At 34.9% G+C, this 18,285-nt stretch overlaps 2 protein-coding genes across 2 annotated transcripts; both read right to left on the bottom strand.

The window, feature by feature from the left end:
• Positions 1-736: 736 nt before the first annotated feature.
• LOC131782717 (1-phosphatidylinositol 4,5-bisphosphate phosphodiesterase delta-4) lies at positions 737-18,182 on the bottom strand. Its single transcript, XM_066170946.1, has 30 exons — positions 17,678-18,182; positions 16,730-16,892; positions 15,887-15,990; positions 15,109-15,160; positions 14,430-14,530; positions 14,252-14,306; positions 13,336-13,452; positions 12,871-12,944; positions 12,195-12,268; positions 11,521-11,647; positions 11,336-11,434; positions 10,656-10,748; positions 10,313-10,455; positions 9,744-9,801; positions 9,167-9,323; positions 8,555-8,628; positions 7,608-7,679; positions 7,364-7,513; positions 7,206-7,241; positions 6,679-6,729; positions 6,295-6,384; positions 5,766-5,795; positions 5,404-5,548; positions 4,629-4,763; positions 4,048-4,134; positions 3,817-3,887; positions 3,157-3,264; positions 2,851-2,922; positions 2,659-2,749; positions 737-2,301 (listed from the first exon to the last, which is right to left on the bottom strand). The coding sequence occupies exons 1-15, from the start codon at positions 17,873-17,875 to the stop codon at positions 9,258-9,260; spliced, it is 1,524 nt and encodes a 507-aa protein (XP_066027043.1). The 5' UTR covers positions 17,876-18,182; the 3' UTR covers positions 737-2,301; positions 2,659-2,749; positions 2,851-2,922; positions 3,157-3,264; positions 3,817-3,887; positions 4,048-4,134; positions 4,629-4,763; positions 5,404-5,548; positions 5,766-5,795; positions 6,295-6,384; positions 6,679-6,729; positions 7,206-7,241; positions 7,364-7,513; positions 7,608-7,679; positions 8,555-8,628; positions 9,167-9,257.
• On the bottom strand, positions 2,159-9,175 carry LOC136283053 (1-phosphatidylinositol 4,5-bisphosphate phosphodiesterase delta-1-like). The gene is made up of 16 exons (XM_066171212.1): positions 9,167-9,175; positions 7,608-7,679; positions 7,364-7,513; positions 7,206-7,241; positions 6,679-6,729; positions 6,295-6,384; positions 5,766-5,795; positions 5,404-5,548; positions 4,629-4,763; positions 4,048-4,134; positions 3,817-3,887; positions 3,514-3,699; positions 3,157-3,264; positions 2,851-2,922; positions 2,659-2,749; positions 2,159-2,301 (listed from the first exon to the last, which is right to left on the bottom strand). The coding sequence occupies exons 1-16, from the start codon at positions 9,173-9,175 to the stop codon at positions 2,159-2,161; spliced, it is 1,476 nt and encodes a 491-aa protein (XP_066027309.1).
• Positions 18,183-18,285: the final 103 nt, after the last annotated feature.

Raw genomic sequence — 18,285 nt, 5'->3', positions numbered from 1 at the left:
CTACTATTTTATTGCTTAGCACAATGCCTCAACGGTGTCCGTAACCGTTAAAAGTAGTGTCATTTCATTTAACTTTGCCACCTAGACTTTCATCAAGTCCTATCCAATAGAATATCGGATCTTCTCGTTATTGTCCCCTGTGTGATGGTCTGAACCACTTGCGACTTTCGCTAGGGTTCATCTCGCCTCACTTAAGAACCAGGCTTTGCTGGTTCGAAGAATGGATAGCAGCATCCGCTAAAAAAGTCCCCTTCCGGTGGATAGCGCAGAACGACTTGTTACCTAGCCGCTGGATACCGTCATTCGCCGGTTGTATAACTTGGCCTCGAGGGTCTATCGGCGACAAACCTACAGTAGCCTGTTCCACACGTGCAGTTAATAAAACGAAGCGCGAGTTATCGCGCCGTTAACTATTTGGCTGCATTTTACTAACTGGACACCTGGAACAGGCTACCTTCTGATGAATTACACCTAGTCTCGTACCCAGACCTTTCAAGGCCAAGCGGTTGTCAAATATACACGGTAGGACCTAAGTTGATAAAACTTCAAATAAAAGATATAAACTTCATTATTAACAGTCTAAAAATACACATCAGGTGAGAAAGAAGACGTTTAAGGGGCAGGAAATATTGAAATATGACCTCTGTTTTTAATGTGCTGTGTTCTGTCCGTATCTAGACTAAGCTTCATTCTGACAGCTTCGCGAACCGAATAATCAAAAGTGAAAGACGTTTTATTTCTTCTACATAATATATTACAAAATATAAGTGTAATTCTGATTGTTTAAAACAGAGTCATTTGTACAATCTTCACATCCTATCATAAAAAATAAGATTCGCGTTCCAAAATATTATTTTCTCAAGACTTTGAGAAGTATGATTCAATAGTACATTAAAATCGTAGATGAATGAAAACGCCAATAAATACGTGAAAACTAAATAAAATAATATGTACAAGTAATTACTGTGTTCTCGATCAAGTTAATTTAGACAATTAAATATCTTATTTCCCTCCCTGTGAAAGCATGATCTAGCTATTGTGTCATGTTCAACAATCATCAATAGTGTTCATACTATTTCTCTACCATGATACAGTTCCAATTTTAATTTCAGTACATTGAGGATGGTTTATCCCATTTTGTGAACAGGCTAGAATTAGGCTAAATCTTAATTTTTGCTGTTACTTGACTACAAGTAATTAAAAGTAATTTTCAATTAAACGGCGAACCTGAGATTCGCATCTTTGATTGCCCAGGTTTTGGTTACCCGCGTTTTCCCGCGCTTCTGGCAGTTTGCTAGTTAAACTTTGAAATTTGATTGGCTCCTTTCGCTTATTTCTTTGTTCTGATTGGTTGTTGTGATAACTTTGGTAGTGGTTTTTGACACTCACTTAAAAATCACTATGTTCTAGGATTTTACAGTCACAAAAGACCTTACTCGTGTGGTTGTCACATTGCTCACTGTCGGCTGACGAGTACCAAAGAAAAAATTCTCTTTAGCAAAGAGATCTCGTTTAGTTAAACATTTAATCTTAACTTTCGATAATAAATGAGGTCAATCTTCTGAGAACATCACGCGCTCTACGACAAGAACTATCAAGTGGCATGAATAAGGAATACTGAGTGGTCGAGTGCTTTACAGAGCAAAAAAAACTCTAGCAAAACAAACATGCCAACAAACACAACATAATAAAAGAAACAAGCAAAAACAAAACTTCCTCCGATACACAAACTCAAAAGAAGAACCTAAGTTTGATCTGACATTATCCTTTCATTTAGTTCATTTTCCAAACGATTCCCCATGAGAAATTGAAAAATTAAAAATAAATAAATATCTTTCTTCTTGAATTATCAGTCCAGATCAGAACGGTATCTAATATAGATTACAATACAAACGAAACTAAATAGCAAAATTTGACATAGCACTATACGTTAATCCCTTAACTCCCACCAGTGACCAAGATAGAATTTCTCCTTACAATATCAATACAATGTCAAGCAAACAAATAACGAGAATAGAGAATAACATCAATAAGGAGATCAATAATTGATACAATACCAAATTCTCCGAACTAAGATCATAAGAATTGTTTGGCAGACAGTAAGGAGAATTATCCAAGAGATCTGGGGAGTGAAAGAATTAACAGATCTGAGGTAAATCTAAAATGTAAGGAGTCTCTCTCGTGAGGTTCCCTTTACAATACAAGAGGATGGCTCAAATTCTTGAAGCTTTATACGGACAAACAGACCACTGTGGGGAATCTCAACACCTGTTGGACTTCGCAGTCGGATGTAGTGAAGTCCTAAAAAAAGATATGTAGCAAATAAATTAATCACAAGCTATTTGGTTTGACGGTAAATTGCTGATTTTTGGGGGAGGTGAGTAGGATGCGGCAGTTTTTCTACAAAAATGGAGAGAAGTTTTAACGAACTAGACCTTTGAGCTACCCACAACTGTACTATATAGCCAGTACACAAAGCGTCTTCTTCCTTAAAAGGACATTTTATGCAGGTTAAAAGACGTCTCTCTACGGGTCAGTTGTGGGATCAGAACTTCATGACCTTATAAATAGTTTGTGACGATTACAAGTACAAGACTAGTTGGAATTGGTAATTTGGTTCCACAGGAGATTTTCAGTTCTCTCAGAACTTTAACTTACCTGGTCTAAGACTGTCCAAAGAAAGTACATTTTGAAAAATAATTCTGCTTTTGTTTCTGTTCAGCAGATGGACTTTGAAGTAAACCAGACACTGAAAGGCACAGACAAAATTTAAGTTTGTTAAAGATACATCAGTGATTTTTTTCACAGTTTTAGTTGGTATCAGTGATCAATCCATTTCTCAACACTTACCAATTCCGGCATGATTATTTTAAAGAGACGCTTGGCATTCTCAAACTGGGGATTCAGCTTGTCCATAGTTGGCTAATGAAGAAATAAAGAAATGCGTCGTCACCAGTTAAGAAAAGAGGACTACGCCCATTGATGACAGCAGGAACACCAAACATTGTACAACACCTGAGAACAGTGCCACTACTATATATGGACAACCAAAAACTACATCAAATTGGCCTTATAGTGTCACTATTTGGACTGTTGACATGCAATCCGCTAATCACTTCTTTTACAATTTTTTGTGTGGTAAATTTCAAAGCTAACCTCTGTGCTGAGCGATGCACAATCCTGTGGGACACCAACTATCTCAATATCAACACGAATTGGAAGATAAGAGTCCTGATCCAAGTGCAAATATTGCCCTGATAACACCTAAAAAAAAGCCGTTTAATTTCAAAATTTCTTATGGATATAACGTTTACAATTAAGGAAAGCACAATATCAAATACCTAACCGACAAAAGTGAATATTAAGTAAAGCTTATTCAAGTACGAGTATCCAATTGATTTGCCATTTTGGTTTAAGCATTATAAAAAATGTTTTATGCTTTTAAAACACCATCATGTAGAACCTAAGGTTTTTTTCTTTGTAACTCCTGTGAGAGAACTTAATTCTGCCAACCTGACAGCAAAAAAATTGGCCAACACAACGTTTCCACATGCGCAGACATTTGACCATTGTGTAAGTCCAATCAGCACCTTGACTGGGTGCCACACCCATGACAGGCAAACCCATAACCAAGAGGTCCCACAGAATAGGACCAGGCACCCAACACAGAAATTTAAGGGGAGAAAAACCCAGAATAGGCTGGAAAGCAAGAGGGAGAATAAGACAAACCAACACAGCAAGGGATGGCCTGCAAACTTTTTTGAAGAATTTTATTCCCCTTCCCTTTAAATTAATTCAATCAAGAGAATAGCAAACCTCAATGGTGAAGTAACATGATTTTCCATTCTTAGGACTTTCCTTAATCATTGGGTGATAATTTGACTTCTCTGCAAAAAATTAACAGTCAATTGAAATCAGTTTCACAAGGGCAGGGGCATGTGGGTGTTAAAGGTTAATTCTAGATAAAACAGGAACAAGTGTTCCACAGTTATTGTTGCCACCATGAGATAATAAAGACAACAGTGTTCACCAGTACAAATTCCTTACCTCTGTCTCTCAAAGAATCAGGTTTTAAAATATAACCACATCCTCCATTCTTCCTGAACTTTCCTTGGTTTAGATGCATGCTAAAATCTGCAAAATAACACCAATGATCAATAGGAATCAATACTTTAAAAAAAAAACAACTAATTTCCTCTCTGACACCTGAAGGAACATGAAATAATCAAGACAAAGAATGAAGATCATCAGATCAAAGATGGAAACCGAATTAAATCCCTTTAAAAACTCCTTCTTTTTTGTCTTTTGTGAATTAACTGTTAATGAAAATTTACTGGCTGAGATAGATTATAGGATAATGATCAGAATAACTATTTCATAAGAGGTGTTCTTGAAAATGAAAAGATTTTTTACAGCATATTTACTAAATGATCTTGTATAGTATCTCAAACTTTATGACAACAATTAAAATGATCAAAAACTGATCAGGGCTTCTGAGAGACAGAAAAAGGTATAAGGCTAGCAGAGATGAGTGATTTGAGGTTATGATAATTTTAAGTTTGAGATATTTGTGGTTAAATATAATAAGACTGTAGAGCTTCTTTGGCAATTTCTTCTTTATAGCACACCTGGTTTTTGAAAATTAATTGCCACCATTTGAATGCCAGCATTCCACATGGTCTGGGGATTATAGTTTGACGAGTCCACTCTTGAACCTTTGGGGTATGTTCTGACAATGTGCTTGTTAGCCAAATACAAAATATCTAAAGAACACAAATTAAGCATTAGATCTTCATGAAACTAAACATTGCAGTACTCAGCATCTGTCTGAAATTACATGGAACAGTCATGTGAGAGTGTGCAAATGTGTATACATTATGTGTATGCAATATATATATATATGTCATATTATTTTGTAAGAGATCTTAAATTTGTGGGATGCAATAAGTTCTAAGGTTCCACTACTATGAAAAGCACTCAGAATTTATTTCAGTCTCTATTTTTTCATGTGGGCCTCCATCTTTGCTCAAAGAATTTCAGCTTTAAAAACCACCATCATCATATAAAATATCCAATTTCTCCTTTCAGAATTTCTAGGAAAAAAAGCTATGTCCCCTGTTAATTTTAAGACTAGTTAGAGGGCTAAGTAAGACAGGAAAAGTTACAGAAGAGACATGTCTTATGTATTTTAAAGAAAACAAAAAAATTACAAAAAGGATCAACATGTAACTTCTCATGACCATATTGATCCAATACTTACCAGTAACAAACTGACAACAAGAAAAAAACAAACTTAAAGATATCAGCTGGGTGATGTTTTCCTGATGTAACACCAAATTCTCTTGACTAATTTACAAGGAGATGTATGGCAACAAGATGAGAGAATTAAAATTCAGATCACACCTCTTGGATGCCCTGTAATGGCATCTTGTGCTGCTCCATCATTAAATGAGTACATCTCACAGCAGTCACCAGAGACTTCACTCCTCTTGTAAGGAACTGCACGCATATACACAATCAGTTTTCCCATGGCATCTTCTAATGGGACCTAGAAAACCACAGTGATGGTGAAATAAGAGATCAGTATGGTCTCACAAACACAAGTAAATTGAATGCCCATCCCCCCCTTCCCACGGCAACATAAAGCACAATATTTTTTCTAGAAATTGTCAAGTTTGCTTGCAATACATTGAAATATCATTATGATCTCAGTATGTTCCTCTCCCTAATTATCATAATGGAATAAGAATTTTTAGAGGACTTACTATATGATACTGCTCTTCACTTGTTGAGCTCTGAAATGAAATATGGAACATGGTAAATGTAAAATGCTGGTCATGGAACCAATTTAACTTTGATTTAACATAAGTTCTTTAATTCTTTTACATGCCATTAGATGCCCTCTGGCTCAATTATGTCATGTTTCAGTGCCAGATTCTGTTGTTATTCCACTTGACCAACTGGTGGTCCTATTTACTCAAAGCTGGGAGAAGAAAGCTTTTCTTAAAATAAGACCACAGTACATCCTCAGCTGGAATGTTGACAAGTCAACCCAGTGGACATGTCGTATGCAGAATGCAAATAGTTGTGAAAGGAAAGCCAGTTAAAAATTTGTCAGGCTTTTATGGGATTTAAACTCATGGCCATCCAGCTGAGCTATCAAGCCAGCTATGTGTTGCCAAGAATATCTAAATCAAGATGATTTTTAAACTTAATTGGTTCCGCTCCTGACTGTGATTGAATTTGTCCCATGCTATGTTCATTTTGAAACCAAAAACTAGTAAATCCCATTACCTTGTCTTCTGTCAATGTGGTTGTTGTTGAAGATCTCAATCTAGTACCGAGTGACTGTGATGAAGGTGTTCTTGCCAACATTGCTTCAGACTGTTGACAGAATTCAGAGCAATGAACTGAAAACATTCTTTAGCAGTGAAATATTGGCCTAGGTTCAAAAGTGTCCTGTACTAGAAGGGGTACTAAAATAAAAAGTTAACTTTGCTTCAAAAATCAAATTTGCATTTTATCATAACTCTAGTTAGTGCATGAAAGACCTGACAAGCCAGCATAACAAAACCCTATTCTGAGTAAATAAAGAGGTTACAAGGTTTGCCAAGGGCAATCTATTATACAGATACACTGTAATTATCAAATAAAAATAAAACTAGTGATGTTTGGTACCTGACTTGAAACTAGCACTCTGCTGGTCTTCTTTACCCTTGGAGTAAGACCCTATTTGAGATTAAGTCAACCATTAACATCTAACTTGAAGAACAGAATACAAATAGTACTTTCTCCAGAGAAATGGCCATGATTGATTACTAGTGATATTCACTTTCTGTGCAACTGATTAATCATTAATAAAATCTCAACAAAATATATATGAATAATGTGTAAACCTAGTCCTATATGAATTTACATGAAGTGCACACTAAACAATATACACAGTCAATCCTGAACATAGGAGAGTCTGTGTGGAATGTAATGCTGTAGTCACCAAGTAGCCATGACTAAGTAATACTATGTAGTATTATGTAAATCAGTATTAGGAATCTTATGAAGGTCTTACTTGCATAAAGTAAGTCAAACCCACTGCAGTCATTCCAGTGCCATCTCAGAGAATTTGATATTCAACCAGTATTAAACATGTGCTTCGCACTACCTGTAACTGCACTACCTTTACATAACCTTGGAGTCCAAATACTTACGGAGATTATAGGAGTAATGGCAGTTGATATCTTGTGCTGAAGGATGAAAAACAATAATGAAAGGAATATTTAATATCATAGCCCATTCATAACTCACACAGGAACAAAGGAAACCTTGACTACATCAAATAAAGTACTTGTTTGAATCATGATTTCACCTTTTTCTTGACTTTAATCTTGCCTTTCAGCAAAATTTTTCTCTTGAGCTGATTTGGTGAAGGAAGAGTATTGATACTCATCTCATCACAGAGGTTATTTGTTGCCAGCATATCACCAAGCTCAGAGACAAAAATGTCAGCCATGATCGCCTACAGATTGATAAAAAAATGAGACCAAAGGTATTTTTAAATTCTAGAGGAGCATTATTGATCATAGCATTGAAATATCATTCCTTGAACCTACTTGTTGTTGCTCACAGCAGTGATTCTCTAGGGACAAAATCAAAGGAAAATCTGTTGTCTCAAAGGCATACTCCTGTAAAAAGACACAATACAATGAAGTTAAAGTTCACACCATAACATCATAATGCATATTCTCTGTATTGTCCTTAAAACATTTTCAATGTAACAGTTACTTTTAGGGAGAGTTCATTTTTCAAGCAAGAATTTGTTATGTTGGAGATCATTTCTTTTCCTCTCATGACCTTAATGTTTAATTCAGGATGATATTGTAAGGAGAAATTAGATGCTAGTCACTCTTATGGGTTTAAGAGTTAAAATAAGGTTTGCAGTATGCATGTTTTCACTAACATTTATAAAATAATATGCATTAGTTCCATTTTGCTGATAATTAGAGCATGTACTTCTTGTTTCTTACTCTGCTGGCATTGTGCAAAGACGCATTTTACACCACTATTAAACAAGCTCAGTTAAACATTAAAAATGGTTTGTTTTGTGTTTTTAGTAAAGTTTCAAAAAGTATGATTTTCAAACACAATCACTTTACAGTGTTATAATTACACACCAAATATATGACACAAATATTTAATGAACATATTCTCAACAAGAATTGCACAATTTTAAATATGCCCCATGGAAAACACAGTGCAAGTTGATCCAGTTCACCCACTAACAGTATTCCATCAATGCATCAAACAGAAGCAAGACATCTTCACACCAGAATGATGCAAAGCTTTATCAGGCCTTTTTCTGACAACAGACTTTCAAAACAAAGTTAAATTTTTCTTTAAACCACACTCTCTTGAGTGCAATCTTTGTCCCTTCCTCAGCAAAAGATCCTAAACTTATTTCTCCAACAGTAATCAGTGTGTGTTAGAATTAAGTGGTTAAGTTATATCATGCATTTATCAAATCCCTCTACTGAAATAAAAAACAAGGCATCATTCCTACCTTAATAACTTGCACCACATCTCTGAACCTGACTTTAGATGTGAGTGTAAGTCCATGTGTTATCACAGGCTCGTCTGAAATCCAAAGACAGTTTCTTTTCTCATTTTACAGCAGAGTAATATTGATTTTAAAAAATTAAGTATGTATTAGATAGTGAAGAAAACAGTGACATGTACCCTTAGGCTATAACATGTCCATTTCATAATATTGTATAATCCTCAATTTTGAATTTTTATTCCAAAACAATACTGTCTTGTAACCTTGTATGATGTGGGGGCATGCAAGCAAATCATCATTCCTTGCCCATTCAGAAGTACTGCTAATAGGTTATGGTGCAGCTAAATTGTGGAACATTGAGTATTTGAAACCACAAGTTGCAACCGCTGACATTTTAAATATTAATTATCTCATTGCTGAGTTTGAAATTTGATTTGAATTGGGATGTCTAACATCTCACAGAAATTAGATAGGAAATACCTATCTGCCTTTTGAAATAGATATCACATGATTGTCTTGTTGTGTTTAGCAACTAAACAAATATATACTGTTGCCTTCAGATATTTTTTATTTAGCCCTCACATTACATCAACAAGTAAATTACATTTCACCTACCTGGGCCATCCCAACAGTCAAGTTCAAGACAGCGACAGCCCTGTAATAGAGCTCTTACATAAGCCTCAAGACTGGATTTGCCTTTCAGTTGTCATCCAGTAAGATAGGTGTTGTGAGATGAGTTGATAAAATAATCAGACAGAGGCTGATCCATGTCCTGTATTAAAAAAAAAAAAAAGGGAAACAAATCCAGATGACTGTGTAACAACCAAGATCATTCTATTCATCACAAAACAACAGTTCAAGTTCAAATATTAACTTTAAGTTTGAATTTTGCGAGGCCCCTTCTACTTAATTTATGATACTACATTGTTTTTCTTTGTGCAAACCTTCCTCAGCAATATTGAAAAGAGAGGAAGGTCAATAAATAGCTAACTTTACATATATATTTAAATCTCCCCCACAAACAAGAACATAATTCTTAGCACAGAGGGGGCCCCATGCTTAAGTTTAACCAAACAACATTTTCAAGGGTGATTCACGCACAACTGAAATTCAAACACACATTCATGTCAAAATCCATTCTGACAATTCTGCCTGATTCAATTCCTATTGGATAAATCAAATCACCCCTCACTTGGTGGACAGTTTTCTCTTCTGGATTGACAGCAGAGTTGTCTTCACTTCTGAGATAACTGAAATAAAATAACACAACTCTCTTAATAGTTGCTACTAGTTTAATTTTGTTAACACATGATAAGGCTGCAGTTATATTTAAAATTCTCTTCTTTCCAGAGTTGTAAAGCCCATTTAATTTTATCTATAAATGTGAGCCTCATAGATATATCACCCTTAGCTCAAAGATTTAGCTCAAATTACGCAGACAAAATTGAAACCTAATCTTGCCTCCTCAGTCGTTTGTCAATTTGTGTCATTAGTGACAGTTTATATTTTGCATAACTTTAAAAAGTGGTTAAACCCTTGGGAAATTAAAACTATCATCCAAGTTTATTTTAGCACAGAGAAGTATCCCATTACAAGAAACATATTCAGCAAAAAGTGTACTAGTATGGCCAAGTTCACAGATACTTTTCTTTGTTAAGTAGAAGGTTATAGATCTTAATGATTATACTGTCCTCCAATAATAGTTAAATAATAGTTTGTACAAGTACCTGAACAGTGATTTCTTGATAGCACTTTATTTACCTTAAAAATCCATGATATGACAGAAGAGATTTACTCAATCTGAAGAAATCTGGATTGTCTCCTGCACATCTCTGCTTGAATATCATGTGAAATTTGTCATGAGCTGACATCAGCCTCGCACAAGCAGCTAGACTGAGTGTTTCCTGTTTATAAAAAAAATCATATTTAATGGATCTCCTACATCACGACTGTCACTGTTACTAACAACTTCACCATCAACAATATAAATAAAATATCAAATAATATCATCAACATTCTTCATAACTTATAATTTGTGTATTTACCAAAAACTTAACACAAGTGTCAACACAGATGTCAAGTGTAATAATTCTCCATTACTTACCTCTTGCTCTCTGCTAAGAAATTCTGCAAACTCAGCTGGTGTCATACCAAGGTCAGGGTATTCCTTTGCATACTTACAAAACATCTCATACAACTGGTAAAAAAAAAGGTTAAAAAAGTTATTACAGATTGACATTGACATAATGATATTAAATTGTCCATAACTTTAATTGCAATCAATATCTCTTCCATAATGCACATGTTATGAGTTTCCAAAATATAGTAAATTAAAGCAATTTGTACTATTTCTACGAGATAGATACTATTGAAGATGTACAATTTTTCACCAAGGGTGGTCATGAGAGCCTCTAAGTAATTAAACAAGGATCTTAAGACCACAGTAAGTCTTGGACTGTTCTATTTAACAGTCAGTGTGAAAATTACAAGCTTTCTAGCATGGGACTCTTAATTTAACTTCAAATCACCATTCCCTGGAGTCAATAGTTCATGACTGCCCTTAGCTACTGGTATTAAGTACAAAAATGTACATGAATTTTGAGAGAGAGAGCATACAAAAAAAAAATGAAATCATTTGGCAAAAACCTTTAAGATGAGCTTAATCATCACTCCTTGACCTTGAATAATAGCAATGACTGCTCTCATAATGTTTTAGCAATGATTAAATAAACTTTAAAGAAACACCTCAGAACATACAGTAACTAGCCTTGTAACAATACTAACCTTTGGTTGTTTATTTAGAGAGTTGAATAGCATTACAAAGGAGTTCCACAGCAGATTCTCATTATGCTGAGCCATTCCACACTGAGCCTCAAGTACATCCTAAAAACCCAACAAGACAAAAGCAGAAAATCAAAGGATATCTAGATGTTTCAGAAACTGGAGTCTTGCAGAACTTGTTTTCCTACCTTAACATAATTTCTCATCAGTTTCCGTTTAGCTCCACTGCATTGTTGAGCAAAAGACAAAGCTTGGTCCACGGAAATTCCCTTGCTGTGTCGTGATGACATCACTGACCAGTGCCTTTTCAACCAGCTTCATATACTGAATCAAAGAAAAAACTTACAATAGAAAGACAAATACCAGTTAACCAAAGAATGGACAGAGCCTAAGGCACAGCTACCCTATGTAAAATTTGTGTGCAAGTATTTTTAAAATTCATTGAAAAAAATAAGAAGCTGATATTTTTGGAGAATCATTTCAAGACATGGAAGAAAAACAAAATTCACTAATTTCACGGCATCTTTTATATAATCACTTTAAATGAAAAACAATAAAATAAAAATATCTCAAAATGAGGACCACAAAGCCTAATGAACTGACCCATAAGAAAAAACAAAAAAACAAAAAAGAGGAAAGGGAAAAAGCAGCGATGATATCATAAAATGCTTATTACCTTAGTTAGGGTGGGGTAGATGGAAAAAATATTTGGCTATCAATCCCAACATTCAACCTCAAGCCAAACATTTTTGGCTTCTTCCCTCCAACTCAGTACAAATGTAGGTACAGAGTATTATACTGGAAACTAAACATACTGCCAAGAATTGAGCCTAAAAGATAGAAGCCTATTATAAAAGGATACAGCACAATTGGATCTACACCATCAAATTTGTGCCTGTTTACTCTTTGATCTCTACTGTAAATAACCTCTCTCATCTGAAAGGAGTTTAAATTCAGCATTATAAAAGGCCAAAACTCTGCATCAAAGCTAAACTTGAGGTATTAAAAAGAAATATTAGATGGTAGAAAGAGAATAGCACAAATTATTATCAGGAACATTCTCCCTCTCTGAATAAAAAATAGTTTGAGCTATTGAAAAAAGATAACAATACAGATAACATTTCATAGCTATTATAGAAACTCTCACAAGAAGCTGCAAGTTTTATAACAGAAAGGTAGTTTCTTATAGGAGGTTGAGAGTAATAAGATCATTTTTTCAAAAACAACAAACAGTAATCAATATCTGCAACAATTTGAAAGCAAAAACTACAAGATCATAAAGTGGATGTGCTGACAGCAACCCAACTAAGCTCCTTTATCAAATTCTCCCATCTGTTTGTTATACATTTCATATTTATAATAATGTTAGTTCCGAGAACTAGGCATTGATTCAAATACTATTCCCCACTGCACTGTAGGCAATACATTTCTTTTTTCTCACTATCTTTCTGCTTGATAGTGTATTGATGTTGGACAGTGAAATTGTTTCTTGGTTACTCGAGGGTTAAGGATCACACATTTAATAATAAAGTACTCACTGCACTTGTCCACTTCTCATAAGCCTTTTCTGAGTCACAAATAAGATCCAAGGAACATAACTGACTCCATTCCCCTATAAAAAGAAAACATGCTGCTGAACGGACGAAGAATAAATTTGTGAAAATGCCATTACAAACAACTGTAGGGCAAACTTGTGTATAAAATTATATAGTTACTGACTATCTTAACCAACAATTATCTTCCACCACAGCACCAGTGTCCATTAATAGCTATGGTTTTCTGTTGTGTACCTTAATTTTCATTTTAATTAAGTGTGACCTTCAGTGTATATTTCTGATCTAAACAGCGTCAAGGAGTCTTTGTATCAATGTTAAGTCACGTCATATGGCTGAATCAAGGTCTAGTATGTACTTTGAAGTTCTCTCCTAATCTAAGTTCATCCACATTTTTAAAATGAGTTTTTTTTTACCTGCAATATTCTCTACAGATAAAAAAATTAATACCTTGTTGTTTCTCAAACATGAGTGAGAAAGACTGCTCCTCAACTTCAGTGTAAGGAAACTTGACAAAGTTTTTGGTTTGTTGGCCACAGCGTACCTCAATAACCCTGTCTAAACACACTGATGAAACAAAACAAAATACATCATCCATATAAAGCATTAAGCACAGAAAACATTTTGTTGATCCCTTAAACCCTATAAGTGACTGACTTCTAATTTCTCCTCACACTATCACCCTTAAATCAAATGTAAAGGTTATAACAGGGCGTGAAATTAATTATTTTTTCTGATAGCCACTTGGCTCCTAAATTCTTCAAAGTGGTAGCCAATTCAAAAAAAGTTGGTCGCCATTTTCAAAGACAAACAAAATCTTTCTTTACGCTGTCAGCGTTCTAGATAGGCCCTCCAAAATTAAGTTAGGGAAAAGATCTTTAACGTGCTACAAAGTGGACACTAGGATGGATGATATACAACGTTCAGGCTCATCTAAATCCAAGATGGCGTCTAGTTATCGATCCAGATGCATGTGCTACGTTTTGGAAACAAACTTAACGAGGAAGTTTGCCGCAGATTTATCTTTGCAAATCTTTTTAATTCACAATATCTCTTGGTAAGGTTATGATGAAACGTTCTAGTCGCCAATTTGGCGACTAACTTTCAGGATTTGGTCGCCAAAGTGAAAAATTTAGTCGCATTGGCGCCTGTATTAGGCGCAATTTCACGCCCTGTATAAGAAAAACAGAAATTATCACCAATTAAAACAGCTCTGATGGTCAAACAAATTCTCCTTGTCAGTACTATATGAAATATAGAAAGATCAGTAAGGAGAATGTGAATACTAATGAAGGGGTATGAGAGGGTTGATTAACCTCAATCAAACAGGAAAATACATAGAAATACAATTAAGATGCAAACTCACAAGTGTTGGTAAAAGAAAAACTATGACCTTTTCCCCTTTTCTTCCACATGATATGCTGTAAAATAGAATATGACAGATAAAAATAATTCTACGACCTACAAGTGAAACAATTTTTGCTCATATACTCAGTTAATAAATATAATTTTATCTCCTAAGCTCAAAATATCTTCTCTCTTACCAAGTTGTCTTTGTCAAGCTTAAATACTCTTTCATGTGGAATTGACCTCCCAATACGTGCATACTTTATCATTGGAAACTCCTGATGAAGCTCACTGGCAGCTGGACAATAATTTAAAAAATGCATGTTAGGATTGAGTAACCATATATGATGTCAATGGATGGATCTATAAAGTCAATAAACATGATATCTTGTCTTTATGATAAATTTATTTATAATGTACAGTATTTATCAATTAATCACCAAAGGAGTTGAAGAATGGTGGATATTTACTTTCACTGATGTTTCACGGTTTAATAAATATCCACAACTTTCACCAACATTGAGGTGAATACTTGTGTTAGTACATACTGCAAAAACAAACAAACAAACAAACAAACAAGGAGTTTACTCTGATGATATATCAAAAATGGTCAGAAATTAAACTCTTGATGCATGGTTTTGTCTCTTTGTCTATTCAGCTGATAATCACTTCCAAACTAGGCAATCAGTACATGCAAAGAGTTCTAGTCACCTGTGTGGTATGTCCTAAATTGAGATATGAAGAACTGATTCTAAGATAAAAAATAACCTAAACAACTAAAAACGAATCATATTACGATATTATGAGGTCTAACGATATAAGTCACTGTATGCCGGTCTATGTTATCATCAGCAAACACAAAACCAAATTATTCACCTGAAATCAAAACTCCATCACCAACAGGGCAAAACAAAGAAGGATAGAGCATCTACAAAAAAAAATCAAGAAATATGTATCAGCAATTATAAATATTGATTCAAATGACTTTTTGATGACTTTCTATCATTATCGCCACATAAATTTTAGAGATTATATGCTCTCCTTATAGAATGTAAAAGCATGCAGATTTTTTTGCTGCTTGATATTAACCCTAGAATGTAGCATGCAGATGGAGTAACTGGTAACTAAAGGTAAATTTTTGAGCTAAAATAGAGTTGGATTGTGTGATCAGTTAAGGTTTCTTATCAGTTAATGTTTCTTATATTGGATACAAAGCATCCTGTACCCAGTAGTTCAAAGGGTGGATAACACTATCAACTGGATAAACCTCCATCCCATGAATAATGCAATACCTTTCATGAACACTTATCCACTGGACAGTGATTTATGCGTTGAATAGTGTTATCTGCCCTTGGAACAACTGGACCCTGGGCATGAAGTAATATAGTTTTCCTAAGAATTACACATGGCTGTTTAGCCCTAAATCAAAGATGTTTCACTTGGTATGGAAATATAAATTCATTTAATGCAATTGGCTTGCTGGCTTATGAAATACTGCAGACAAACCACTCATTCACATATTTTTACAGTTATTCAGATGACAATGTATTTGGGTTGCAATACAACTATCAGACATGATGGTCTTTATATGGAGTGCATGTACTTTAATAAACTTCACTTCAGCACTAATCAGTACAGACAGACATCCAGGTACCTTCATCTTTGGTGCAGCATTCAAAGAACATTGTAAGCTATCTATTTCATCTTCCTTATGCAAAGATGAGTTTGCATCAGAATCTAAACACCACTGCTGAATTCCTAAATATAAATAATATCAAATTGCCATAATATTAAAATGTAAAGCTATGTGTCATTTTCATCAGTATAACTCTATGATTCGCAATTTAATACATAACATTTTTACGATGACATGATTGCCTTCTCTCTCGAGAAGGTAGCTCCTTTGGTTCATCAGGGAAAGAAATAAACAAAAGGGAAAATGACAAAATTGACAAAGGAAGCCTGGGTTTGTAAAAGGTAAGATGGCTTGGTTACAAATACATCTCAACTCCCTGATAGGCCACTTCACAGTTGTGTACTTAGTTGCCAAGCCTTTGATTTGGAGTAAGGCTGAAGGTGACCTTGTTGTGATAGAGACCAGTATGTAGTTGGCATGATAACAAAGTGGATTACAATTAGAAAAGCAGCAACATTTGTATCATAATAAGGTTAACTCTAGCCTCACTCCCATTCAAAGGCTTGGCAACCAAGAACGCAACTGTAAAAAGGACCACTGTCTTTCCAACTCAGACTTATCCAATATAATAAGCAAACTAGAAAATCAGATATAAACAATATCCATACAACATCAAGTCTTGATTTCATTTTTTTCCCCTAAAATCTAGGATGCAAGTTATTGTCAAAATCAAAATGTTGATCAACAAAATAGAACCTGACATTTTTTCTTCCAAAAAACTGGGTGGGTTACATGATGGGAAATGCAACATTTCACTAGCAAGGCCAAATGAAATCTGCTTTTTTTTAAGTGTTGTTTTACCATTCTCAATGGCCTCTATCCATTCTTGACATTCTTTTATTCCAGACGCTTGTAAAATCAGTGGATGTTTAAAGGGGCCAGTGATCTTTAAGGAGTTGTTAATTTCTCGCAGCTTCTCCACAGCATCTATGGCAGCCAATGGAAGACTTCCCTTGAGTTTTTCCTAATAAGAAAGGATCATCATTTGATTATCAATATTCAGGAGTTGTTTAGAGCATTGTCAAAAAGCTGAGGTAAACCTGGCACTTTTTTCCTGAATTTAAAGCAAAGTAAGATGAAAAAGAAAGATTTCTCCCTCTTTTCAACCCTTTGACCCCTAAGAGTGATTTCTCCCTACAAGATCAATCAAAAATCACACTTTACGGTCACAAGGATAAAGAAAATGATCACCAAGACAAGTTCTTGATTGTCACACAAATTATCTTTTTCAGCAACTTGGGAAATGTATTAAGAACAGTATGGAGAATATGCATACTTATGTTAGTATGTCAAATTCACCCTCTTCCAAAGTTAATATAATTTTGCAGAATTGGCTTTAATCTATCTCTCCCAACTCCCTGAATTTCGTTTTCTCCCTATTATAATTATTATTTTTAACTATAAAATGATCTGATCTTTATCAAGATCATTTCCGAACAAGATCAAGCACTTATTTGAGTTGATTATATCTGGGGAGCTTCGTATTCTTTACGTTTTACTCAAGTTATTGTGCAACGCAAGTGGAAATTTTGCAAGATTTCCATAGAGCGGCATACATCATTACACATACAATTTCTTAATAAAAGAAAACAAGAATGAAAAAAAAAGCAGAATGTTTTTGCGACTAAAACTTTGTTCTTGAACAGAATGGCTTTATGCGTAAATCTTTCCGAAAATCTATGAAAATGCACGAGAACGTTTATGAAGTTTAGCTTATACAATACATTATGTCATGTGTTGTTCTTTTACCCTGTCATGGTTTCTGAAATGATCCAGGGAGCTCTTGGTTAGGACAAAGTATCTGCTTCGAGATGAAGTTCTCCCTGGGTGATGAGAAATCTTCCACAAATATCCACTCTTCACAACTGCAGTTGATTCTTGGGAGAACGTAGTTCTGCTTCTCTGCCGCTCCAAACTCCTTGTGGCTCTACCCTCTAAATAATTCATTGTGCAGGCTCGAGATTACATCGCATTGTACGACATCGTTCAATCTTCTCCACAGACAATAAAAATTACTTTTGGAGCCTAAATTTCCCCAAAGGCGTTTTGAAAGCTTTCCATAGCTTTCATGTCGGTCAGATTGTTATTTAAACTTTGCAGACCTATGACAAGTGAGCAGCTTCGTCGTTTTGCCCGCCAAAAAGACAAGTGTCTGACTAAGCTTAAATCATTTATAAACAGGAAGGATCAATTAGAGAGACACTTGATAAGTCCCTAAGGAAATTGGAAGAATTAAAAGTCAAAGACACTACACAAAAGCACGCAAATACCCAGACAATAAGAAGCGACATAGCATTTTCCTACCAGGGTAGGGTAACGTCAAGGTATTAGAATTGAGTAGATCGCGAATCCTGCAT

Source organism: Pocillopora verrucosa, chromosome 8 (assembly GCF_036669915.1).
Source record: "Pocillopora verrucosa isolate sample1 chromosome 8, ASM3666991v2, whole genome shotgun sequence".
Lineage (NCBI taxonomy): Eukaryota > Metazoa > Cnidaria > Anthozoa > Scleractinia > Pocilloporidae > Pocillopora > Pocillopora verrucosa.
The sequence above is the reverse complement of the archived record's forward strand: the minus strand, read 5'-3'. Positions and strand labels throughout refer to the sequence as shown.